General features: G+C 48.7%; 1 protein-coding gene and 1 long non-coding RNA gene across 3 annotated transcripts in view; one reads left to right on the top strand and one right to left on the bottom strand.

Annotated features, from left to right (window-relative positions):
* LOC148542923 (uncharacterized) overlaps positions 1-25,933 on the top strand; it is a 231,071-nt gene that overhangs the window by 98,009 nt on the left and 107,129 nt on the right. The window lies entirely within an intron of this gene.
* INPP5B (inositol polyphosphate-5-phosphatase B) overlaps positions 1-25,933 on the bottom strand; it is a 179,305-nt gene that overhangs the window by 76,555 nt on the left and 76,817 nt on the right. For both annotated transcript variants that reach the window (XM_088462293.1, XM_088462292.1), the window contains 3 exons: positions 23,513-23,680; positions 9,799-9,900; positions 8,535-8,649 (listed from right to left, as the gene is read on the bottom strand). In XM_088462293.1, the coding sequence (XP_088318419.1) occupies positions 8,535-8,649; positions 9,799-9,900; positions 23,513-23,680 (385 nt within the window). The remainder of the gene's footprint in view (positions 1-8,534; positions 8,650-9,798; positions 9,901-23,512; positions 23,681-25,933) is intronic.

The raw sequence follows: 25,933 nt of genomic DNA, 5'->3' as shown, positions 1-25,933 counted from the left end.
ATATATCTACATACAAGATTTTTTTTCTTTCTTCTTTGAGGATGATATAGATGAGTAAAGTCTTTTGTGTGGAAGAAGTATAACGAATACCACAGATATATTTGTAGAAAGAACTGTGTTCAATATTACAATATCTGAGATTATACGGTTTTATATATATTTAATACCCCAGTGAAGATGCACTAAATTTCTGTATTCTGTTCTATATTTATTGAGAGTGGTGGTTATCACTTATTTATTTACCAGCACCTTCCTTGTTTGGAGTGCAGGATATACGGAGTTCGGTCAGCACTACACAGTGACAAACACACAGCCGCCGGCACCGACAGCTGTGTGTTTCTTTTGATTAGCAGCCAATGAGAGTCTGTCAGACTCTCATTGGCTACTGTGCCCACTGCCAGAGCCGGGCTGGAGCTTTCCGGCTCCCGCAGTGGGTAACGGGAGAGACGTCATGACGTCTCTCCCATAATGCAGAGCGGCCTGGCACGGACTGAGGAGCAGATGGCGGCGGCCGGAGCGGGGATTCAGGTAAATGGTTTTATTTTTATTTTGTGTGTGTCTACTGGAGGGAAGGGGGTTACTACTGGGGCACTGAATGGAGGGGGACCTCCACTGGGGGCACAACAAGGGGGGGGGACTACTACAAAGGGGATGGGCTACTATTGGGGCACTGCATAGGGGGGGGGAACCTCCACTGGGGGCACAACAAGGGGGAGCTACTACAAAGGGTGTAGCTACTACTGGGGCACTGCATAGGCGGGGAACCTCCACTGGGGGCACAACAAGGGGGGGGGGGGGGACTACTAAAAGAGGGTGGCTACTACTGGGGCTCTGCATAGGGGGGGGGGGGACTACCACCGGGGGCACTGCATTGAGGGGCCACTACTGGGGGCACTATATAAAGGGCTATATTGGGGTTACTGCATAGGGGGGGGGGAACTATAACTGGAGCCACTGGTTAAAAAGCACTGCATAAGGGGTACCACTATTGGGGGCACTGCATGGGGGGGCTACTACTGGGGGCACAAGGGGGACCACTACCGGGGCCACTGTAAAAGGGGCACTGCATAGGGGGGCACCAAAAAATATACTCTCTTACCCAAAAATTTGGGCTAGGGCCGGCCCTGTCTGAAGTATGTTTTGGTTCATGATCTAACAATAGGATGAACTAAGCACAGATCAGAAGGCATTTCATGGTGCTGCAAAATGCTGTGTTAACCCTTTCGGTTCAAGTTTCCTGTCACCTTGTGCATGTCAACGGTGCATAATTCAGCACAGAGCCCCAGATCATCACACGTCCTTTTCCATGTTTGACAGTTAGTATCACGCACTAGGTAATCATCCTTTCGCCTACTCGATGGCATACCGAAACCCTGCATGATGAGCCAGAGAGATCACATTTTGATGTATAGGTCCATAAGACCTTCTTCCAGCCTTCAGTAGTGCAATGGTGATGCTACATGGCCCAGGCAAGCCTATTTTCATTTTTTTCCATATTAGCAATGGCTTTTTTTACTGCCACTCAACCAATCAAACCTGCAGCTCAAAGTCTTCTCTTCACAGTTGAAAAGGAGACTTGCTCACTCCAACCAATGTTAAACTGTGCTTGTAGCTGTTGTCCTGTGAGCTGCCTGTCATGCAATCAGTTGACTCTCAGAAACTTGTCTTCTGATTCTGTTGTGGCTTTAGGTCTGCCAGACCTCTTCCTGTCAGTTTCCTTCAGTGTCTAAATGCTTTTGATGGTGTAGGAAACTGTACTCACTGACACCTTGGTTTTCTTTCTTTGCAGTTTTTCAAAAGAAAAGTCCTACACTCTTATAGGTTATAATGGTATTTCTTCCTTTGTTCATTTTCATTATGATAGCATTAACCTATTTCCTGCAGCGAATATTTTTCAAATAATGCTTCAAAAGTTGTAAGTCTGTTCCAACACTGCTTTTATACAGATAGGGGTTTGTAATCAAGTAATCAATAGAAGTAGTTGGGAGACCTGTAGTAATTGTTTATTGAAAAATGCCTTTTTTATAACTCTGAAATCTACATTATTTTCAGCTTTTGCAAACCTAAACTTTATTTTAATTTCTAGCACAGGGGTGTTCAACATGCGACCCTCCAGCTGCTGCAGTCTAGAAGTTATTTACTGGACTTTATTTGTTTAATTTCAGTAGAAACTGGAAAAAATAAGGAGTTCTGGTAGACTTACCTTTGTTAACTCTTTTTCTTTGAGGTCCATAGGGTCCACAGGGATACCTTGGGGATAATGTGGTTGTAGTGATACAGGCACCAAACAGTTAAACTTTCAGCTCCCAGGATGCCCCAGGTCCTCCTCCACATATACCCTGCCCTGGCCACAGGCATTCAGTTTATGTAAACAAGCCCAAGGCAGGAGAAGGAAAGAGGAGAAGGAAGAACAATTGTACACCAGAAACTCTCATAGAAAAAGAGGGAATTTGTTACCGAAAGAAAAATAACCCAATGCAGCCAGGTGCTTCAGGGTGGGTGCACTGTGGACCCTATGGACCTCGAAGAAAAAGAGTTAACAAAGGTAAGTCTACCATAACTCTTATTTTCTTCTTCTTCAGGGTCCATAGGGATCCACATGGATACCATGGGGTTGTCCTAAAGCAGTTCCCCTAATGGTGGGGGATGCTCCTGAGCAGAAAGGAGAACCCACCGCCCAAAGGAAGCATCCTGAGAAGCAAAAGTGTCAAAGGCATAGAACCTAAGAAAAGTGTGGACAGAAGACTACGTGGCTGCCTTGCACAATTGCTAACCATATGCACCACGACGAAACGCCCACAATAGTCCCACAGACTGGGTAGAATCTGCTGTCGCATTGTTTGGAACAAGATCAGCTTGTGCATAAGCCTGAGAGATAGTCATACGTAACCATCGAGCCAGAGTTTGTTTGTTAGCTGGCCAACCTCGTTTGTGAAAACCATAAAACACAAAGAGTGTGTCTGATTTTCTAAAAGAGTCTTAGATACGGAAAGCACGAACCACATCCAGGGAGGCCTCACCTACAGAAAGGTCTGAAGACTGAAAATCTGGAACCACAATCTCTTCATTCACATGAAAACGGGACACTACCATAGAAAGGTAACCCGCCCATGTACGGAGAACAGCTATGTCCTGGTGAATAATCGAAAAGGGGGAGCGACAAGAGAGCGCTGCCAAATCAGAGACTCTGCGTGCAGAAGAGATAGCGAGGAGAGAAAGTGTTTTCCCTGTCAACCATATCAAATCTACTGAGTCCAGAGGTTCAAATGGGGGAACTTGCAGCCCCTTGAGAACCAAGGATAAATCCCATGGTGCCACCGGTGGGACAAAGGGTGGCTGTACTCGGAGAACACCCTGTAAAAAAGTTCTAACATCCTGCAATGAAGCAATCCTTCGCTGGAACCAAACTGACAATGCAGAAACCTGTACTCTCAGAGTGGCCAGGCAGAGGTCTAACCAAGCCTGGAGAAAAGCAATTACCCGGCAAACCCTACAAACCTTAGGGTCATATTTACTGTGGGAACACCATTGACCAAAAGAATGCCAAACTCTGTAATAGATGCGGACAGAGGAAGGTTTTCGTGCCCTAAGCATGATTTGAATCACAGAGCTGAGAAATCTTTGGCTCTTAAGTTGGAAGACTCAAGAGCCACATCATCAAAGAAAGACAGGGTAAGTCTGGATGCAGGCAGGGACCCTACGCTAACAGATCTGGCCATAGAGGAAGAGGAAACGGAGTGTCTATGGATAGATTCCGTATGTCGGTGAACCAATGGCGTCTGGGCCAAGCAGGAGCTACTAGTATCATTGTTCCGCCTTACTGCTTGAATTTCCTGAGGACCCTTGGGAGGAGGGAAATCGGAGGAAAAAGAGATACTCCAGCACATCCAGTGCATCCACGAATGCGGCTGAGGGTCTCTGGTCCTGGACCCGTACCTGGGGACCTTGTGATTGTGACGTGAGGCCATGAGGTCTACGTCTGGTAGGCCCCATTTGTTCACCGGGTGTTGAAAAACACCCAGATGGAGAGCCCACTCTCTGGCGTGTATGTCCTGACGACTTAGAAAGTCCGCTTCCCAGTTGATGAATATTGCCGTGATAGCCGGAAGATGACGTTCTTCCCAGATCAGAATATTTGTCACTTCCCTCATGGCTGCCTGATTTTGGGTGCCTCCTTGATGAGTGCGATAGGCTACTGTAGTCACGTTGTCGGACTGGATCTAGATCGGCCTGCCCTGGAGCAGGTCCTGTCCCATTATAAGTGCTTTGTATACTGCTCTAAGCTCCAGAATGTTTATGGGCAGATGACTTTCCTGATTTGTCCATCTTCCCTGAAAGGTGTGACGACCTGTCACCACCCCCCATCCGCGAAGACTGGCGTCCATGGTGGGGAGAGCCAAATTTGGGATCCAGAATGGACGACCCTTGTCCAGATGATCCTTTTGTAGCCGCCACGAGAGAGAGAGCTGAACCTCCGCAGTGAGAAGTATCCTCTGGGACCGTATTAGATGATACTGTCTGTTCCAATGGGAGAGAATCAATTGCTGCAGAGGCCTGGAGTGGAATGGAGCATATTCTACCATGTCGAAGGTGGACACCATTGAACCCAAGACCTGCATCGCTGATAGAATGGATACTTAGCAATTTGCGTACTTGCAATTATAGGGCTGCAATCTTGTCCTCTGGCAGAAACACCCTTTGTGCCTGAGAATCCAGAAGTGCCCCCAGATGTACCATCCACTGTATTGGAGACAAAGGAGATTTCTTCCAATTGATTATCCAGCCGTGCGTCTGTAGACAGGCAATGGTCTGTTGGAGATGGTGTTGTAGCTTGAAGATGGTGCCAATATAAGAAAGTCGTTCAGGTATGGTAGGATTCTGATTCCCTGATGCCTGAGGTAGGCCATCATCACCGCCATTATTTTGGTGAAGACCAAAGGGACCATTGATAGACCAAAGGGCAGTGCCTGAAATTGGTAATGAATGTTGTTGCAGGACAGCAAACCATATAAATTGTTGGTGTGAAGGCATAATAGGCACATGCAGATACGCATCCTGAATGTCCAGCAAAGCCATAAAAGCCCCAGGTTCCATTGCCAAAATAATTGATCGAAGAGTCCCATACAGAACTTGGGTACATGGATAAACTTGTTGAGGGTTTTCAGATTTAGAATAGGGCGATGAGACCCATTTGGTTTCTGAACCAAAAATAGATTAGAACAACCACCCTTCCTTGTTGAACCACAGGAACCAGGATTATCACCCCTGCCCGCAGCAGGGAGCAAATGGCCTCCTGGAGGGCCACGGCCTTGATAGAATCTGAAAGGGGAGTTGTGCAAAAAAACTTCTGGGGAGGATGCCTCCGGAAAATGAGGGCATACACCTGAGAGATCACTTCTCGGACCCAGGCGTCTGTTGTTATTTGAAGCCAGTAGTCCGCAAATTGAAGAAGTCAGCCTTCCACCCTGGGATCCCCCAGGAGGAGGCCCGTCCCATCAGACAGAGGGTTTGTTGTCCAGCTTAGAAGCTGGACGTCTTAGTTTGCTGCTTGGTGGTCCTGCGAGAACTAGAAGGCCTAGAGGAAGACTGTCCTTTTGCTCGTCCCTGAAGATGAAAAGAAGACTGTCCAGACTTTAATGTAGCTGTTGATGGCAGACCTGCACATTTTGAAGCTGCCAGAGTAGCCACTATCTTATCTAATTCTGCTATAAAAAGTATATTTCCAAAAAAAGGTAAGGATTCCAGAGCATTCTTTGACCCCATATCTGCTTACCAGGACCTTAACCAAAAGGGATTTACGAGCCACAACCGAGGCTGCTGATGCTTTAGAAGCTAGGAGCCCAGCATCTATTGCAGCTTCTCCCAAATAGGAGGCTGATTCCTGTATGTGGGAGATATAGGTCAGCTGTTCTCTAGTAGCATTTAGTAGAGTATCTTCCAATGCCCCTGTCCATTCTTCAACAGCCGCAGCTGGTTGAGTAACAGCTCCAGACAGGGAAAAATTGAAAAATGTCTTAAAGCAGTATTTTCAACCTGTAGGATCTTTAAGAGAAGATGACGACGGAATAGGCAACATAGCACTCATGACTAAATGTGTCACATGAGCATCCATAGTAGGAGGGATTTCCCACTTAGTACATTCAGTAGCTGGGAAAGGATACAAAGATGCTAATCTTTTCGCAACATGGAACCGTTTATCCAGGTTACTCCATGCCTCTTCCATAAGTTCAGTGAGCTGCTCAGATTTCGGAAACTCAGCTTTTACCACCGTCTGGGGTTTAAAATCTGGAGCCTTCTGTCTAGGAGCTGGCTCATCATCCTGTATATTTAGGATTGATTTGACCAAAGAAGGGACATCCACTGTAGAAGGATGGTCGTCCTCTCCTGAGATAGACCCTGGAGAAGAACCTGGTGCATCATCTGATTCCTCCGATGATGTGTCTGAATCTACATGTTGAGCAGACTGATAAAAAGACAACGTCCGCTTAGGCGCCTTAGTGACTAGCAGGTCTGTTCGCCACAGCCTACTAAGCCATAGACCTGAGTGGGCATAAACATCCATCCAGGAAGGATCTATAGAGGGGGCAAACATAGCATGCTGAAACTGCTGTGGGTATCCCATTAAAGTAGGCAGCGTGGGAGTAGCCAAACGAACCACTAGCTGCGTCATCACCAGAGACAAGGAAGACACCCAAGATGGCTCCTGTACAGGGGCTGGTAGACTGGACTGGTGAGGTGGTTCTTTATAACAGACAACACATAAACCATCCTGTTTAAAGTCCTGAGGGGACAAGCCCGCAAAACAGGATTTACATAAAAACACCGGAATGCATCACTCTGGAATTCCCATTTAGTTAGCTACGGGGAAGCGGTGAGTGCTTAACATCCATAGACACTGTGCTGACCTCCTTCCCTTTTTTCCCCTTCCATCATTGGGGATATTAATCCATTTACCATTGTTTTAAAATGATGATTTATGGACAGTTATGTATATGAGATTTATTACACTATTTATGTATTTCATTTTAAATCAACCATCTATTCAATTGTTTTGTGAACACAAGCGCAGACATATTTTTTGTGTATTTCTATCTTGTTGAGAGGAAATTTGGCAGTCTCCTCTATATGCCAGCTGCTGTGTAATCACTAAGATCCCTAATGGAATAAGCGCTCCACTGACTTTTGATTCACAAATAACTAGTAAATGTGAAGTCCAGAGAAAAACCCCACTTACCTGTAACAGAGGGATGAGGAGAAAAAACAGTGATAGTTATAACTGACAGTGAGAAATAAAAGGCAGTATCAACACAGCAGCTAGCAAAAAGTCACATACAATGCAAATTAGTTGCAATGGACCCTGAATAAACTACTCAAACTTGGTAGGATATAGAGCACTATATACCTGACCCCGAGGAGAGGCATACAGGGAGACTGACCCAAAACCTCCCAAGACCAAACCGCTTCAGCAGAACACAGATAGTGGACTGTGAGCATCTCATGTACGCACGGAGGGTAGGAGGGGGGTATATGTGGAGGAGTTCCTGGGGCATCCTGGGAGCTGAAAGCTTAACTGTTTGGTGCCTGGATCACTCCAACCACATTATCCCCATGGTATCCCTGGGGATCCCTATGGACCCTGAAGAAGAAATGGGGGTGTTCTTAAACTTGTCACAAAAAAAGTCAATTATTCATAGTAAATATAGAATCTTTGTAAAGGATACGGAATTCTATTTATTCCTGCATATACCTCACTGGAATTGTAAGACAAGTAATCCTACCACTCTGGTTCTAAATACAATGTTTTCAACACATTGGGATTTTACAAAGATTTTATATTTAATAAGATTAATTTCCTTTTTTTGGGACACTGAATTTAAATTTGTATTTTTGTCTCACTGAAGTTGCAGTGAATATGATAATAAGAGGTCTATTTACAAAGCCTTGGCTGGAGATAAAGTCCCACCCAATCAGCTCCTGTCATTTTTCAAACACAGCCTGTGACATGGCAGTTAGGAGCTGATTGGTTGGGACTTTGTTTTTAGTACAAAAATATTCAGACAAATGGGTCTATTTACTAAGCCTTGGATGGAGATAAAGAGAACTGAGATAAAGTCGCAACCAATCAGCTTAACTGCCATGTCACAGGCTGTGTTTGAAAAATGACTGTTAGGAGCTGATTGGTTTGGACTTAAATCTCCATCCAAGGCTTAGTAAATATATCCTTTTGTCTGAATATTTTTGTACTAAAAAACAAAGTTCTCCATACATTTGGGATTGTACAAAGATTCCATATTACTGACTTATGAATTGAAGAATCTGTTACTACTGGATCCTTGATACTTTCTATAGGAGCTCTTTGAGCACCAGGAGAAAAATGCCCGTCCTCTACACATCACGTTTAGGGCTATTTGGGTAGCCAGATTTCTGTTATTGGCCATTACCTCTATTTTCATGTATTAGAACTGGTGCCAGTTGGATCACCTCGTTCTATATAATTGTAACCAGAACATTGAAGGTCATTACACTGCATCTACCTTTGCATATTTGGCTCCCGGGTGTAATGCGTCAGAAACTGCTTTAAACCATTCTTCTTCCTTGGGTGTATCATTGAAAAAAAAAGCTTCCTTGCTTAGATCAAGCTCTTGAAATCTGTATGGAGAGAAAAAGTGCTGTCTTTCATATTACAAACATTTTTAACAAACTACTTGCTTGCATATAGATATTTATGTGAAAGATGTACCCAAGGCCACTACAACAAACTACAGGGTGTGGTTCATTAGGTCTACATTGTCTAGATAGACAATGTTTGGCTAGACAATGGAAGATAGACAGGCAATAGATAGACAGGGACTGAAGGTCACAGGGTCTGAAGGTCGACACACTAAAGGTCGACAGGTACTGAAGGTCGACAGGGTCAGGTGGTCGACAGGGTCAGAAGGTCGACTGGTAACAAGGTCATACGGTCGACACGCTAAAGGTCGACTGGTAAGGTCGACAGGTATGAAGGTCGACAGTCACTAAGTCGACACTCAGTCAAATGGTCGACACTTTTTTTTAACAAAAAAAAAATTTAGGGTTTGGCACTTACAACGATGGGTCGACTACTAACAAGGTTGACAGCTATGAAGGTCGACAGGCAGTAGGTCAACACTCAGTCAAATGGTCAACACTTTTTTTCATTTTTTTATTTAGGGTTAGTGTCAGGGTTAGGGTTAAGCACTTACTCTGACGGGTCGACTAGTAACAAGGTCAACAGGCAGTAGGTCGACACTCACATAGTCAAATGGTAGGCACTTTTTTTTGTTAGGGTTAGGGTCAGGCACTTAGGGTTAGTCTTAGCCCGGCGCGATCTATACTGCCTACTTGACGGAAGGCAATCAAATAAGTCATAACCAGGGTGCGTTTTATCCTCCACAATATTTTTTGCTCGCCTAACAGTCCTAGTTAGATATAATTCTTTAATACGTAGAAGATTGACACCAATAATTTTTTCTGCGGCCCTAATTACTCTCTCCAGTCTGTTCTTCTCCTGTTTTGTTATTGCTCCAAACAACACAATGATCGATGTACTTAACCAATAGTGTGGTTGGCAGTTAAAATATGAATATTATATAATACTGGTAGGCAAGGACTTGACGCTTAGCAAGAATCAAACTTGCATTACACGGATACACCTGTACTTCCAGTGCCATTATGAACAGCAGCATTGTGCTGCCACTGCACTTTGCTGAGGAGTGAAAAACATATGGTGGCTAATCCCGTAGGTGTTGTATGATGATTTTCAGATATATTACATACCCAATACAATACACATCAGGCGGCTCAGGGTCGGCACTTAGCCATGGCTGCAAGCTTTCCTTTGGTGACTGCCCATTGACATTGTATGTTCCAACAAAAAACCTGAAGATAAAAACATTTACATGTAGAACTGTCAGTTATTTGCCATGTTCTTCCATAGAGTATACAGACTTAAAGGTACTTTTGTACTTTACAGACTCATTGCAGAGAGAACCCAATGAATGTTTTAAATGGTACTTGTGTACTTTACGTACACAAGTACCGAAAGTGGTCCCCACCTAAAGAAGAAAGTTGTCAGCTCAGCTCGCTACAAGCTTATATTGCCCCCTCTATGCCCACTTGGATGGTAGGGAATGACGCTGGACACTGGGAATAACGCTGGACACTGGCTGATGACGTCAGGATCCTCTCCGTAAAGGGGATTTAGACATTACCATGATGGATAATAATAATAATAATAATGAGTGTAGGACACTTGGGCTGTCTCTGCAATGAGTCTGTGAAGTACACAAGTACCGACTTAAAAATTGCTTTGCTATCAGTGTTTAATTTAACATCTATTTGTAAATCGTTCAATTCCAATGAGGTGTTATATCTTGCTTCTGTATGGACACCTATATACGCAAGTATAATCATCCCGTATGAGGTCCCTTCAGCTCTAGTCCATTTCACATTTTGGCTCATGATCTAAGGTAGAGGTTCCCAAACAAGGCACCCCAACAGTTCAGGTTTTAGATATATATCCATGGTTAAGCACAGGTGGGTAAATCAAATTGACTGATGTACTAATGAAATCATCTGTGGTCAAGCATGGATATCCCTAAGGGAGCCATGAGCGCTATCTAAACACGCTGTGACTGAGTTTGCAGGCCTGGAAAAGGACGGAGAAAGGTAACAGGCGGTCACGTGCTGACTTCATTACAGCCTCAGAATTTTCCTTTTTCTGGATAACCTACCAATTGGTCAGTCTATTGGGGGATACCCCACCAGCTACACTTGCCGCAAAGTACAGTTCTTTCCATCAGCGTGGATGCTATTGTCTCAGTATTCTCCTATTAACATACGGAGATTAACAAGTGTTACCTCACGATAAGACCTGGAGGTCGGATAAGGAGGTTCCAAGGACTCTTTATGTGGAATATGGTCTGGTGAGAACTGTATGCTTTTTAGTTAGATTAATTATTCCATGATATTCTATAGTGAACCTTTTTTGCAGTAATTTATCAGGAATCAGGAGGTTCTTTTGATATGTATTAGATTAGTCTGCACAGACTGCTTAATTAAATAGGTTTTTATATTGTATATTTTACTTGTAATATTGATGTATTTACTATATATATATATATATATATATATATATATATATATATATGATATGGTAAGAACTTACCTTTGTTATCTCTATTTCTACGAAGTCCATAGGGTTCTGCAGGATACCTTGGGGGTATAGGTGATGACGTCAGGCATCGGGCACCATAGAGTTAAGTTTTCAGCCTCCCAGGATGCACTAGGGTCCCCCTCCTATACCCTGCCCCCAAGCCAAGGCATCTCAGTTACGTACCAAGCCATAGGCCGGAGGAGGAGAAGGAAGAGAGAGAAGAAAGATCTGGACACACACAAGAATCACATTCTCACCAGAGGGAGATGGAAAAACCGGTGACCAGAGTAAAGCACATCTGCAGCACAGGTGCGGCAGGGCGGGAGTCCCGTGGAACCCTATGGACTTCATAGAAATAGAGATAACAAAGGTAAGTTCTTACCAGATCTCATATTTTCTACATCAGGGTCCAAAGGGTATCCACAGGATACCTTGGGGATGTCCCAAAGCAGTATCCTTCAAGGGTGGGGACGCTCCTGTGCTGAAAGGAGAATCCGCCGCCCGAAGGAAGCATCCTGAGAGGCAAAGGTGTCAAACGCATAATACCTCACAAAGGTATGGACAGAGGACCACGTGGCAGCCTTGCAGATCTGGACTGCAGAGGCACCACGTCGAGCTGCCCACGAAGGACCCACAGACCTAGTGGAATGAGCCCTCACAGATGATGGAACCGGAAGGCCTTCATGAAGATAAGCCTCTGAAATTGCCATACGAATCCAACCTGCCAAAGTTTGCTTTGAAGCAGACCAACCCTTTTTACGGAAGCCATAGAGGACAAACAAGGCGTCCGACTTCCTAAACGAAGAAGTGCGGTCAACATAAATCCTTAAGGCCCGCACAATGTCCAAAGTGGCCTCACCCACTGAAAGATCAGGTGAGTTAAAAGCCGGCACAACGATTTCCTCGTTAATATGGAAATGTGAAACTTGGGAAGAAATTCAGGACGAGTGCGCAGCACTGCCCTGTTCCCATGAAAAATCAGGAAAGGGGGTCTACAGGAGAGAACCCCTAAGTCAGAAACACGTCTGGCCGAAGCGATGGCCAGAAGGAAAATTGTTTTAGCTGTCAGCCATTTAAGGTCCACTGAGCCCAGTGGTTCAAACGGCGGTCCCTGGAGAGCCCTCAGGACCACAGCTAAATCCCAAGGCGCCACCGGTGGAACAAAGGGCGGCTGAATTCGAAGAACACCTTGCATAAAGGTGCGCACATCAGGGATTGTAGCAATCCTACGATGGAACCAGACGGACAGGGCAGACACCTGCACCTTCAGAGAAGCAAGGCGTAGCCCATGGTCTAGTCCCGCCTGTAGGAAAGCTAACACTCTAGACAGACGGAACTCCCGAGGGGCATAACCTCTCGGTCGACACCACTGGAAGAACGTATGCCACACACGATGGTATATCCTTGCAGAAGATGGTTTCCGAGCTCTTAGCACAGTTCGTACTACAGAGCTGGAAAACCCCCTGGACCTTAACATGGCCGTCTCAACAGCCACGCCGTCAAAGACAGCCGAGTCAGGTCCGGGTGAAGACAAGTACCCTGTGACAGTAGGTCCGGTCGCAGCGGCAACCGCAGAGGAATGTCCACGGACAGACCCTGAAGGTCTGAGAACCAGTGCCACCTGGGCCACGCGGGAGCAATCAACAGGAGCGTCCCTCCTTCCTGTTTGAATTTCCGGATTACCCGTGGAAGAAGGGAAAACGGAGGTAAGAGATAAGCAAACCGGAACGTCCACTGGACAGACAGAGCATCCACCAGAGACGCCTTTTCGTCTCTTGTGCGAGACCCGTACACCGGCAACTTGTTGTTGTGCCGTGACACCATGAAGTCGATCTCTGGAAGACCCCACCTGTCCACCAGAAGTTGAAAGACGTCCTTGTGCAGAGACCACTCCCCCGGATGAACGTCCTGGCGACTGAGAAAGTCCGCTTCCCAGTTGAGGACTTCCTTGATGAGTACTGCTGATATGGCCGGGAGATTGCGCTCTGCCCAGACCAGGATGCGGGACACCTCTACGAGTGCCGCCCGACTTCGGGTTCCTCCTTGCCAATTTATGTAGGCCACGGTGGTGGCGTTGTCCGACTGGACCTGCACGGGGTGACCTTGGAGAACCCGATGTGCCTGCTGAAGAGCCTTGAAAACCGTGCAGAGTTCCAAGATGTTTATTGGAAGCTCCTGTTCTGCCTGAGTCCACCTGCCTTGGAACAAGTGTGGACCAGTGACCGCTCCCCAGCCCTGAAGACTGGCGTCCGTTGTTAACAGGACCCAGTTCGCCACCCAAAACAGATGACCCTGGTTGAGATGAGTCGTCTGCAACCACCAGGCCAGGGACAGGCAATCCTCCGGAGTGAGTACCATCGTCTGGGACTTTAGACTCTGAGGCAGTCCATTCCATTTGGACAGGATCAATTGCTGCAGAGGTCTGGAGTGAAACTGGACATATTCCACCATGTCGAATACTGACACCATGGAGCCCAGTAACCTCATCGCCGAGTGCAGAGACACTCGGCGACTCTGCAGATAACTGCACACCTTCAACTGTAAGGCAGAGATCTTTTCTCCCGTCACAAAGATCCTCTGCTGACTGGAGTCCAATAAGGCTCCGAGGTGCAGAATCCTCTGAGACGGCATCAGGGTGGATTTTTGACAGTTTATTAACCAGCCGTGACGTTGCAGAACTTGCAATCATCAGGTCCAAGTGGCGTAGAAGGAGCTCTGGAGATCCTGCTACCAACAGAATATCGTCTAGGTACGGCAACAAGCGGACTCCCTGCAGCCGCAGATAAGCCGCCATGACCTTTTTGAACACTCGTGGTGCTGTCGCCAGGCCAAAAGGTAACGCCCGAAACTGGAAGTGATCGTTGCGGATTGCAAACCTGAGGAACTGTTGATGGCGTAAAAGAATAGGGACATGCAGGTAAGCGTCCTGTATGTCCAATGACACCATGTAATCCCTAGGTTCCAGCGCCAGAATGATGGACCGTAGGGTCTCCATCCGAAAACGCGGCACCCGCAATGACTTGTTGAGGGCCTTGTGGTTGACAATCGGACGGTACGACCCATTGGGTTTCTGCACCAAAAATAGATTGGAATAGAAACCCTGGCCCCTCCGGGAGAATGGAACAGGCACTATAACTCCAGCCTGGAGCATAGTGTGCAAAACCTTCTGCAGTTCCACGGCTTTGTTGTTCGGGTCTAATGGAAGGCCCGTGGTGAAGAATTGGGATGGAGGCCTGTGCCGAAAGCAGAGGGCATACCCATGAGAAACCACCTCGTGAACCCAAATGTCTGTCGTGGTTATCGACCAACACTGGGCGAACTGCAACAGGCGGCCTCCCACTTTGGGATCCCCTAAAGGGTGGCCCGGACCGTCAGGCCGCAGGCTTGTCATCTGACTTAGGGGCCGGACGTCTGGTACTCCAGGCCTGTTTCCGGGGCTTGGACAATTTTTGGGGGCCAGCCTGATGGGGAAAAGACTGTGCTTTAGGCCTACCCTGGGCCCTGTAAGGCCGAAAGGACTGCGTACCTGAACTGGAAGGGACCGCAGCAGACGAGAGACATGCAGATTTGGCTGCCGCCAGCGTGGCTACAATTTTGCCCAGATCCGGACCAAATAGGACTTCACCATTAAAAGGCAAAGCTTCCAAGCCCTTTTTGGAATCAGCGTCCGCCTTCCAAGATCGCAACCATAAGGTGCGACGAGCAGCTACAGCTGCCGAAGAAATCCGAGAAGTTAGGGTATTGATATCCAAGGCCGCTTCATTGATGTAAGTGGCCGAATCCCGGAGATTGCCTACCAACTCGGCCTGTTCAGCCGAACAGTCAGAATCCAAAGACGCCTCCAAACTATCGGCCCAGCGCTCCATAGCTCTGGCTACCCAACATACGTCCATAGCCGGTCTGGATGCCCCCCTGCAAGGGAATAAATGGACTTTAGGCAGATCTCCACCTTACGGTCTGTAGCATCCTTCATGGAGGGCATGGGCAATGTGGTACTTCGGACTAGACGTGTCACATGAGAATCCACCTGTGGAGGGGATTCCCACTTAGAAAAATAATTATCCGCAAACGAGTAAGCCACCGCTAAGCATCTTTGAGGCTGATACCATTTACCAGGATGTTTCACCCTCCTCTAAATGGTCTACTAACTGACCCGAAAGAGGAAATACTGTGGCGTCACCCTTAATATCCTTAAAAAAGGCATATTTGGACCGGAGGAACGTCATCCTCAATAACTAAAGCTGTGCGTACTGCCTGAATAAGGCCATGAATATAAACCTTGGACTTAGCGTCCGACTCTTTAGCACGGAGAGGTTCTTGGTCAGATAGATCCAGAATCTCCCCATCATCGGACGTCACGTCGTCATCCTCATAAGGAGCGGACAGAGGGCCTGATTCAGAGCCGGATCACTAGTAATGTCAGTGGGGCCGGATCCAGACGGTAGGCGTTCCCATGGGAACGCCTCCGTCTGGCAGCCACGCCCCCGGCACGCCCACCAAAGGGGCGTGCTGTCAGTCACCATCGACAGCACGCCCCCTTTGGTGCGAGACCCCGAGCAACGTATTTCTCGACGCTCGCCGGGTCTCGCGCATGCGCATGACGGAGCTCCCTCCGTCGTGCACATTCGCCCAACATCGACCCGCTTGCGAGCGACCTTCGCTCGCGAGCGGGTCTGAATGACCCCCAGACACGCCACCGGCCGCTTATGTGGCCGCAACACAGACTCCCCTTGTAACACGTCCGACAAATGCTGTACAGAACTTGTCAGTGAATTAACCCACGCAGGCTCCTGAGAGACCTGAGGGGAAATAGGGAGACTGTGTGGTACCATCAGTTGTCTCGGGAAACCCTGCATGACTGACGACACCACTGACTGCTGGGACAATCCCATCTGTGAGAACGCAGGTTGCGGAGCTAATTGGCCCACTAGTGTTGTAAGCGCTTTGGCGAAACAAGCCCAGGGCGGTTCCTGTACCAGAGTTGTGACAGTAATTGGCAGCGTCAATAAAAAAACACTGCCGACATAGCCCCTCCGCGTTACCCTCCCCCTGCGCTATTGGTACCTTGCACGTAGTACACAGAAGCTGGAGAGGAAATTCACTCTCAGACATGATGGTAAGTATGTGACCCCTCTCACTGATACTCGTTAGTATAGTGGGAGAACCACCCTGCAATCACCGCACCGCAAGGGCTTTAGCAGAAGAAGAGCAGGGACAGTGAAATGGCTGACAGTAGAAAGTGAAAGTACAGGCAGCAGATGCTAGCAGAAGTCACATACAATGCAAAGAAATTAATCCCTGCACTATAAGCGCTGATCCTCAACTACGCAGACACAGAGCCTGGTAGGACACAGCGCTGCATACATAGACCTGTTTCAACGGAGGAGAGGTATGACGGGGGACCCAGACCACGATGCCACCGATCAGCAGCTTCCAGCAGCGTTCACCATGCTTCTGTAAAGATGGCCACCGAGGAGCAGAGAGGAGGCCGGCCTGGGGGAGGAGCGCTTCCACAGGGCCAATCGGCAGGTGCAGAGAGGGCTGTGTGCAGCGGGGGAGGCGCCGGCTGTGTACAGGGAAGGCGCGTTCCCCTAGCATGCAATTAACCCCTGGGACGCCGCAGCGCTACCGCTCAGCTGCGGTCCGCTGTCCCAGGGGGGTAGTGGAAGCGCAAGTTGTTACCTGGCTCCACGCTGCAGCCAGTCCCCAGGGAGCCCCCTGCCTGAGGACTCTGGACCATGTGTTCAGCGGGGACCCACCGCGGGACCCTGCTGCTTACCTGGTGCCCCCTTGAATCCGGCCATGGTCCAAAATATCTGGGGTCACCGCTAGCTGTGACCCCAGATGCTTACCAGCATCCCCGGATCAGTACCGGCGTTCTGGTACCGGCGGGGGTGTAGGGAAGACAGCATGGACGTCAGTAGTGACTGTCCATGCTGTACTTCCAGATGGGCAGCCACAGCTGCCTTGAAGAAAACTTCACGGGCTATCCTTAGCCCCCCTCTAAACTGGTGCTCCGACTCCGAGCCGGGCACCAACGAAACTGAGATGCCTTGGCTCAGGGGCGGGGTATAGGAGGGGGACCCTAGTGCATCCTGGGAGGCTGAAAGCTTAACTCTATGGTGCCCGATGACTGACGTCATCACCTATGCCCCCAAGGTATCCTGTGGATACCCTATGGATCCTGATGTAGAAATATATATATATATATATATATATATATATATATATAAAAATAAAATTACTGTTTTGATACACATACTTGGTGTCTTGAATTTATTTTTTGCCATGCTAAACTATTGCTTACAATTAATTATACTATCAATTAGCGCAACACCATTATTGTTTTTGCTTGTTTGTGATCACTACAGGTGATCTCTATTTGGAGTGACTGCAACAATAGTGTATGAGGACATATCTGTATGCTAGACCTTCATTTGAAAAAAAAACTGAATGAATTATAATATGAGATATGGTAAGAACTTACCCTTGTTATCTCTATTTCTACGAAGTCCATAGGGTTCCACAGGATACCTTGGGGTATAGGTGTGACGTCAGTCGCAGGGCACCAAAGAGTTAAGCTTTCAGCCTCCCAGGATGCACTAGGTCCCCCTCCTATACCCCGCCCCCGGGCCAAGGCACCTCAGTTAGTTACCAAGCCATAGGCCGTAGGAGGAGAAGGAAGAGAGAGAACAAAGATCTGGACACATACAAGAATCACATTCTCACCAGAGGGAGACGGAAAACCGGTGACCAGAGCAAAGCCCATCTGCAGCACAGGTGCGACAGGGCGGGAGTCCTGTGGAACCCTATGGACTTCGTAGAAATAGAGATAACAAGGGTAAGTTCTTACCATATCTCATATTTTCTACTTCAGGGTCCATAGGGTATCCACAGGATACCTTGGGGATGTCCCAAAGCAGTATCCTTTAAGGGTGGGGACGCTCCTGTGCAGAAAGGAGAATCCGCCGCCCGAAGGAAGCATCCTGAGAGGCGAAGGTGTCAAACCTGTAATACCTCACGAAGGTATGGACAGAAGACCACGTAGCAGCCTTGCAGATCTGAACTGCCGAGGCACCACGTCGAGCTGCCCACGAAGGACCCACAGACCTAGTGGAATGAGCCTTCAGAGAAGGAGGGACCGGTAGGCCTTCATGAAGATAAGCTTCAGAAATAGCCATACGGATCCAGGCTGCCAAAGTTTGCTTTGAAGCAGGCCAACCCTTTTTACAGAAGCCATAGAGGACAACAAAGCGTCCGACTTCCTAAACAAAGAAGTGCGGTCAACATAAGTCCTTAAGGCCCGCACAACATCCAAAGAGGCCTCACCCACGGAAAGACCCGGTGAGTTAAAGGCCGGAACAACTATTTCCTCGTTAACATGAAACTGGGAAACAACTTTGGGAAGAAACTCGGGCCGAGTGCGGAGCACTGCCCTGTTCCCATGAAAAACCAAGAAAGGGGGTCTACAAGAAAGAGCCCCTAACTCAGAAACACGTCTGGCTGAAGCAACGGCCAGAAGGAAAACAGTCTTAGCTGTTAGCCATTTAATATCCACTGAGCCCAGTGGTTCAAACGGCGGTCCTTGGAGAGCCCTCAGGACCACAGCCAAATCCCAAGGCGCCACAGGTGGAACAAAGGGCGGCTGAATACGGAGAACACCTTGCATAAAGGTGCGCACATCCGGGATTGTAGCAATCCTACGGTGAAACCAGACAGATAGGGCCGAAACCTGTACCTTCAAAGAAGCAAGGCGAAGCCCATGATCTAGTCCCGCTTGCAGGAAGGCGAGAATCCGAGACAGACGAAACTCCCGCGGTGCATAACCTCTCGGTCGACACCACTGGAAGAACGTATGCCACACGCGATGGTATATCCTCGCGGAAGACGGTTTCCGAGCTCGTAACATGGTACGCACCACAGAGCTGGCAAACCCCCAGGACCTCAGCATGGCCGTCTCAACAGCCACGCCGCCAAAGACAGCCGAGTCAGGTCCGGGTGAAGACAAGGACCCTGAGACAGAAGGTCCGGTCGTAGCGGCAACCGCAGAGGACTGTCCACGGACAGACCCTGAAGGTCTGAGAACCAGTGCCGTCTGGGCCACGCGGGAGCTATCAACAGAAGCGTCCCTCCTTCCTGTTTGAATTTCCGGATTACCCGTGGAAGAAGGGAGACCGCAGGGAACAGGTATGCGAACCTGAACCTCCACCGGACGGACAGAGCATCCACCAGAGACGCCCCTTCGTCTCTTGTGCGAGACCCGTACACCGGCAACTTGTTGTTGTGCCGGGACGCCATGAGGTCGATTTCTGGAAGACCCCACCTGTCCACCAGTAGTTGAAAAACGTCCGGGTGCAGGGACCATTCCCCTGGATGAACGTCCTGGCGACTTAGAAAGTCCGCCTCCCAATTTAGCACTCCCGGGATGAAGACCGCTGATATGGCCGGAAGATTGCGCTCCGCCCAAACCAGGATCCGAGAGACCTCTACGAGAGCCGCCCGACAGCGAGTTCCTCCTTGCCTGTTTATGCAGGCCACGGTGGTAGCATTGTCCGACTGGACCTGCACCGGGTGACCCTGGAGAAACCGCTGTGCCTGCAGGAGAGCATTGAAGACCGCACGGAGTTCCAAGATATTTATTGGAAGCTCCGCTTCTGTCGGTGTCCACCTGCCCTGGAACAAGTGTGGACCCGAAACTGCTCCCCAGCCCCGAAGACTGGCGTCCGTTGTCAACAGGACCCAATTTGGAACCCAGAACGGACGTCCCTTGTTGAGGTGGGTCGTCTTTAACCACCACGCAAGGGACAGGCGAACCTCCGGGGTGAGCACAATCGTCTGGAACTTCAGAGACTGAGGCAGCCCGTTCCACTTGGACAGGATCAGGTGCTGCAGAGGTCTAGAGTGAAACTGGGTGTATTCCACCATGTCGAACACCGACACCATGGAGCCCAGTAACCTCATCGCCGAGTGTAAGGACACCCGGCGGCTGTGCAGGCAACTGCGCACCCTTGACTGTAAAGCAGAGATCTTGTCCTCCGTCACGAAGATCCTTTGCTGTCCCGAGTCCAATAAGGCTCCAAGATGCAGAATCCTCCGAGACGGGATTAGAGTGGACTTCTGCCAGTTGATTAGCCAGCCGTGCCGTTGCAGCAGTGCAATGGTCAGGTCCAAGTGGTGTAACAGGAGCTCTGGAGATCCTGCCACCAATAACAGGTCGTCCAAGTACGGCAACATGCGGACTCCTTGCAGCCGCAGAGAAGCCGCCATGACCGCCATAGCGTCCTGTATGTCCAATGACACCATGTAGTCCCCAGGTTCCAGCGCCAGAATGATGGACCGTAGGGTCTCCATCCGAAACTTCGGGACCCGCAAAGACTTGTTGAGTGCTTTGAGGTTGAGAATTGGACGATATGACCCATTGGGTTTCTGTACCAAAAATAGATTTGAATAGAAACCCTGGCCCCTCTGGGAAAATGGAACAGGCACTATAACTCCAGCCTGGAGCATAGTGTGCAATACCTTCCGCAGCTCCGTAGCCTTGTTCCGGTCTGATGGTAGACCCGTGGTGAAGAATCGAGCCGGGGGTCTGTGCCGGAAGGAGAGGGCGTACCCGTGAGAGACCACCTCCAGAACCCAAGTGTCTGTCGTAGTGAACGACCAACACCGGGAGAACTGCAGCAGGCGGCCTCCCACCCTGGGATCCCCCAAGGGGAGACCCGGACCGTCAGGCCGCAGGCTTGTCATCTGGCTTGGGGGCCGGACGTCTGGTACTCCATGCCTGTTTCCGGGGCTTGACCGATTTATTAGGGCCAGCCTGTCGAGGAAACGACTGTGGTTTGGGCCTGCCCTGGGCCCTAGATGACCGAAAGGACGATGGTCCAGAACCAGAAGGAGCAGCGGCCGACGGGAGACAAGCAGATTTGGCTGCCGCCAGCGTGGCCACAATCTTATCCAGATCCGGACCGAAGAGAACTTCTCCGGTAAACGGCAACGCTTCCAGACCTTTCTTGGATCTGCGTCCGCCTTCCAGAATCGCAGCCACAAGGTGCGACGAGCAGCTACCGCTGCTGAAGAAATTCTAGACACCAGAGTACTAATGTCTAGAGCCGCCTCGTTGATGTAGGTGGCCGAATCACGGAGATTGCCAATCAACTCCGCTTGTTCGGCCGGACAGTCGGATTCAAAAGAAGCCTCTAATGAATCCGCCCAGCGCTCCATCGCTCTGGCAACCCAGCAAATGGCCATAGCCGGCCGTGCTGCCCCCCCTGCAAGGGAATAAGCGGACTTCAGGCAGATTTCTACCTTGCGGTCCGTAGCATCCTTAAGGGAGGACATGGATGGCATCGGCAATGTGGCACTACGGACAAGACGGGTCACGTGAGAATCCACCTGTGGAGGGGATTCACACTTAGCAAAATAATTATCCGCTAACGGATAAGCCACCGCCAGGCGTCTCTGCGGCTGGTATCTTTTGCCAGGTTGTTTCCACGCCTCCTCTAAATGGTCCACCAACTGACCCGAAAGAGGAAAGACTGTGGCATCGCCCTTCACATCTTTGAAAAAGGCATACTTAGATTTAGCCGCTGGGGGAATTCGTCCTCAATCACCAAGGATGTGCGGAACGCCCGAATAAGTCCAGGAATATATACTTTGGACTTAGCATCAGCGTCCTTAGTATGGAAAGGTTCCTGATCGTAAGGATCCAGAATCTCCCCATCATCAGACGTCCCTTCGTCATCCTCATAAGGAGCGGACAGAGACGCCACCGGCCTTTTATGAGGCCGCATCACAGACTCCCCTTGCAACACATCCGACAAGTGCTGTAAAGAACTCGTCAGGGAGTTAACCCACGCTGGCTCCTGAGAACCCGGGAGCGGGGAAATAGGGAGACTGTGGGGTACCACCAATTGTCGTGGGAACCCCTGCATGGGTGACGACACCACAGACTGCTGGGACAAACCCATCGGAGTAAACGCGGGCTGCGGAGCTAACTGGCCCACTAAAGCTGTTAACGCCTGAGCGAAACAAGCCCAGGGCGGCTCCTGTACCGGTGCTGTAACCGTAATAGGCCGCGCCATGGACAAACACTGCCGGCAAAGGCCCTCCGCGCTACCCTCCCCCTCCGCTAACGGTACTTTGCACGTGGTACACTGTAGCCGGAGGGGAAAATCACTTTCAGACATGATGGCACCACGTATGTGACCTCTCTCACCAATTAAGTATTAAATAGGCGAGAGACCACCCTGCAGCACCGCACCGCAAGGGCTTTAGCAGAAAGAACAGGGACAGTAATAAAGCTGACAGTTTAGAGAAGAATAGTTACAGGCAGCGCTAGCACAGTCACATACAATGCAGAGAAATAACAATTCCTGCACTAACAGCGCTGATCACTCAACTACACAGACACAGGGCCTGGTAGGACACAGCGCTGCATACACAGACCTGACCACAGCGGAGGAGAGGTATGCGGGGGGACCCAGACCACGATGCTTCCTTCCAGACTTCCAGCAGCGTTCACCATGCGTTGCAGAGAAGATGGCCGCCGAGGAGCAGAGAGAAGCTGGCCTGGGGGAGGAGCGCTGACACAGGACCAGTCAGCACAGTGCAGAGAGGGCTGTGTGCAGCGGGGGAGGCGCCGGCTGTGAGACAGGGAAGGCGCGCTCCCCTGGCATGCATTTAACCCCTGGGACGCCGCAGCGCTACCGCTCTGCTGCGGTCCGCTGTCCCAGGGGGTAGTGGAAGCGCAGGTTGGTCGCCTGGCTCCACGCTGCAGCCAGTCCCCAGGGAGCCCCCTGCCTGGGGACTTAGGACCATGTGATCAGCGGGGACCCACCGCGGGACCCCGCTGCTTACCTCTGTCCCCCTTGAATCCGGCCATGGTCCGGAGCATCTGGGGTCACCGCTAGCTGTGACCCCAGACGCCCACCAGCATCCCCGGATCAGTACCGGCGTTCTGGTACCGGCGGGGTGTAGGGAAGACAGCATGGACGTCAGGACTGACTGTCCATGCTGTTCATCCAGATGTGCAGCCACAGCTGCATGAAGAAAAAGCTTCAGGGGCTCTTCTAGCCCCCACTCCAACAGGTGCACCCGACTCCGGCCGGGCACCAAACTAAACTGAGGTGCCTTGGCCCGGGGGCGGGGTATAGGAGGGGGACCTAGTGCATCCTGGGAGGCTGAAAGCTTAACTCTTTGGTGCCCTGCGACTGTCACACCTATACCCCAAGGTATCCTGTGGATACCCTATGGACCCTGAAGTAGAAAAGTGTTTATTAGTATCATGTACTGAACCAAATCCCCTTTACTGGTACAAAGAGAACTGACGTTTTACAATACCTGAAATCTTTGATTGAGGTATATGTATGTTCTTTCTTCATAAGCTCTGACTTAATTAAATTGTCACGCAGGCCGAATTTTGGGAAGGGAAGCATTTCCTCCTTGTTAGCGGAGATCACATCTGCTGATCGCACCATGTCACTGATATCAGATTTAGTTTTATTGTGCCTGACAATACAAGAAAAAAATCATATATAAGAAATAAATTCATATCAAACAAAATAATCTGCATAAAACAAATTTGGGTAAGAGTACACTATATTCAGGGCCGTATTAACCCATAGCCGGGCCCCTAGGCTATTCAGGTATTTTGTGCCCCCTCCGGCACTTAAAGCTTTCACCCCACTACAGGTCCTGTATGTTTACTTGAGTAGAAAATGATCAACAGTACATATGGTCTAATACAGTGTGGCCAAAAGATGAATTTGAGCAGAGTATATGGTATCTAGGGCAATAATGAAGTGACTGAATTCAGTATAGTTTCTACTTATTAGATTACTAAAAATTGAGACACAGTGCTCCAGACAATCCCAATTAAAAGTACATTAAATGACCAATAATGTCCAGTGTGGGAAGTTTGTTGTCAGAGAGGTTGTTGGCGAGATAAGCTGGCTCCTTTAGGATGTTCCACTGTCTGTATTTCAAATAGTGGTGATATCTACAAGTGGCGTGTCTGTATTGTAACATCTACTGATAGTGCAGTCACACACTGGTAATGGGATATATAAGATATATATAAGATGACCAGGAGGAGAAAGAACTTCCACCAGGTAGCGCCACTGACAGCAGCTGTGATGGCGGCGGTCACGTGTCCTCTCATGGAGGTGTAACAACCCTGACTCTAATGCACTATTGGTCCGCTGTCTCCCCCCCATTGTCTCAAACCAAACCTCAGCTGACTAAGAGTATGCCTTGAATCTTCAGCCTAATCAGCCTTATTCATGAATTATACGACCCTGCCTATACTTCTAGATTTAATTTTTGGGGGGATTTTAGATTCTCACCTTTATCATCACAATAGGGAGTGTTATCCTGAGTATAAAAGGTTCATACAAGGACAAAAGTAAACATAATACAGCTATTGTGATGTTCGTAATTGACATTACTTAAACCTCTAATTTTATGGTAAATAAATAAAAATGACCTTTTTCTAAAAAAAAATACATTAAAGATTTAAAAATTAGAAATAAAAAAAAATTCTGTAAATGTATGAAAAATAGTAAAATATATAAAATAAGAGGGTTCTTGTCATTCTACTTGAAATATAATAATTAATGTTAGGCAAAAGTAAATAAGATTCTGGGTTATTCACCATAGAATCAATTCCTCTGAGTCCATCTGGGAATCACTGACGCTGGGATATGAGGGAGGGGCCGAGAAGTCGGCACTAAAAATAATTGACTGACTGAAGCTCCCTTATATGCCTCCCCTTTCTCTAGCTCTCCAGTTATCTGACTAGCAAAGCCAAAGGAGAAAAATAAGAGATGAACATAAGAATCCAACAGGGAGGGAACTCAGTGATTCCCAGATGGTCTCAGAGGAATTGATTCTAGGGTGAGTAACCCAGAATCTTGTTTCCTCTTTCATCCAATCTGGGAAGCACTGACGCTGGGACTTCCCCAAGCAAGCCTCAAGATGGAGGGGTATTACGCACATGCAATGCTGTACGCAAAACCGTGCGAGCAAAACTCGCATCTTTAGCCACAAATGTGTGGAACCAATAAAACTTAGTAAATGTGTGCACCGAGAACCAGGTGGCCGTCCTGCTCAACTGCTCAATCGAGGCACCCTGCCGAGCTGCCCAGGAACACTCAAAGCCCGAGACGAATGTGCGCGAATAGGATCAGGTACTGACTCGCCCAAGGCTATATAGGCCTGCTTGATAGTGGAAGTAATCCAACGAGCAATAGACTGCTTAGTAGCTGGCCAGTCTCTTTTATGGACATCATAAAATACTAACAAGCTGTCTGTCTTACGCAAGGCAGAAGTCCTATCCACATATATTTTGAGTGCTCGTACCACATCCAGAAAACGGACATGACTCTCTGGATCAGGTGGATGCAATACTGGAACCACAATCTCCTGATTTAGGTGAAATCTTGAAATCACCTTAGGAATAAAGGATAGCAGAGTACGGAGAACCGCTCAGTCCTTATGAAAACTCAAAAAGGGGAAAGTTAGCTGACAAAGCCGCCAACTCCGAAACTCTGCAAGCTGAGGCGATTGCCAAAAGAAAAGCTACTTTCCAAGTTAACCACCTTAATTCCACCTTCTCAAGTGGCTCAAAAGGAGCCCAAATGAAGGTCCCAAGGCGGGACTGTTGAAACATAAGGTGGCTGGACATGCAATACTGCTTGCATGAAAGTTCTGACATCTGGTATGGATGCCAGACGTCTTTGAAAAAAATATACACAAAGCCGA

The sequence above is a fragment of the Taudactylus pleione genome, unplaced genomic scaffold (genome assembly GCF_031769625.1).
Source record: "Taudactylus pleione unplaced genomic scaffold, aTauple2 ptg000007l, whole genome shotgun sequence".
Lineage (NCBI taxonomy): Eukaryota > Metazoa > Chordata > Amphibia > Anura > Myobatrachidae > Taudactylus > Taudactylus pleione.
This window is presented reverse-complemented; position numbering and strand designations above follow the sequence as displayed.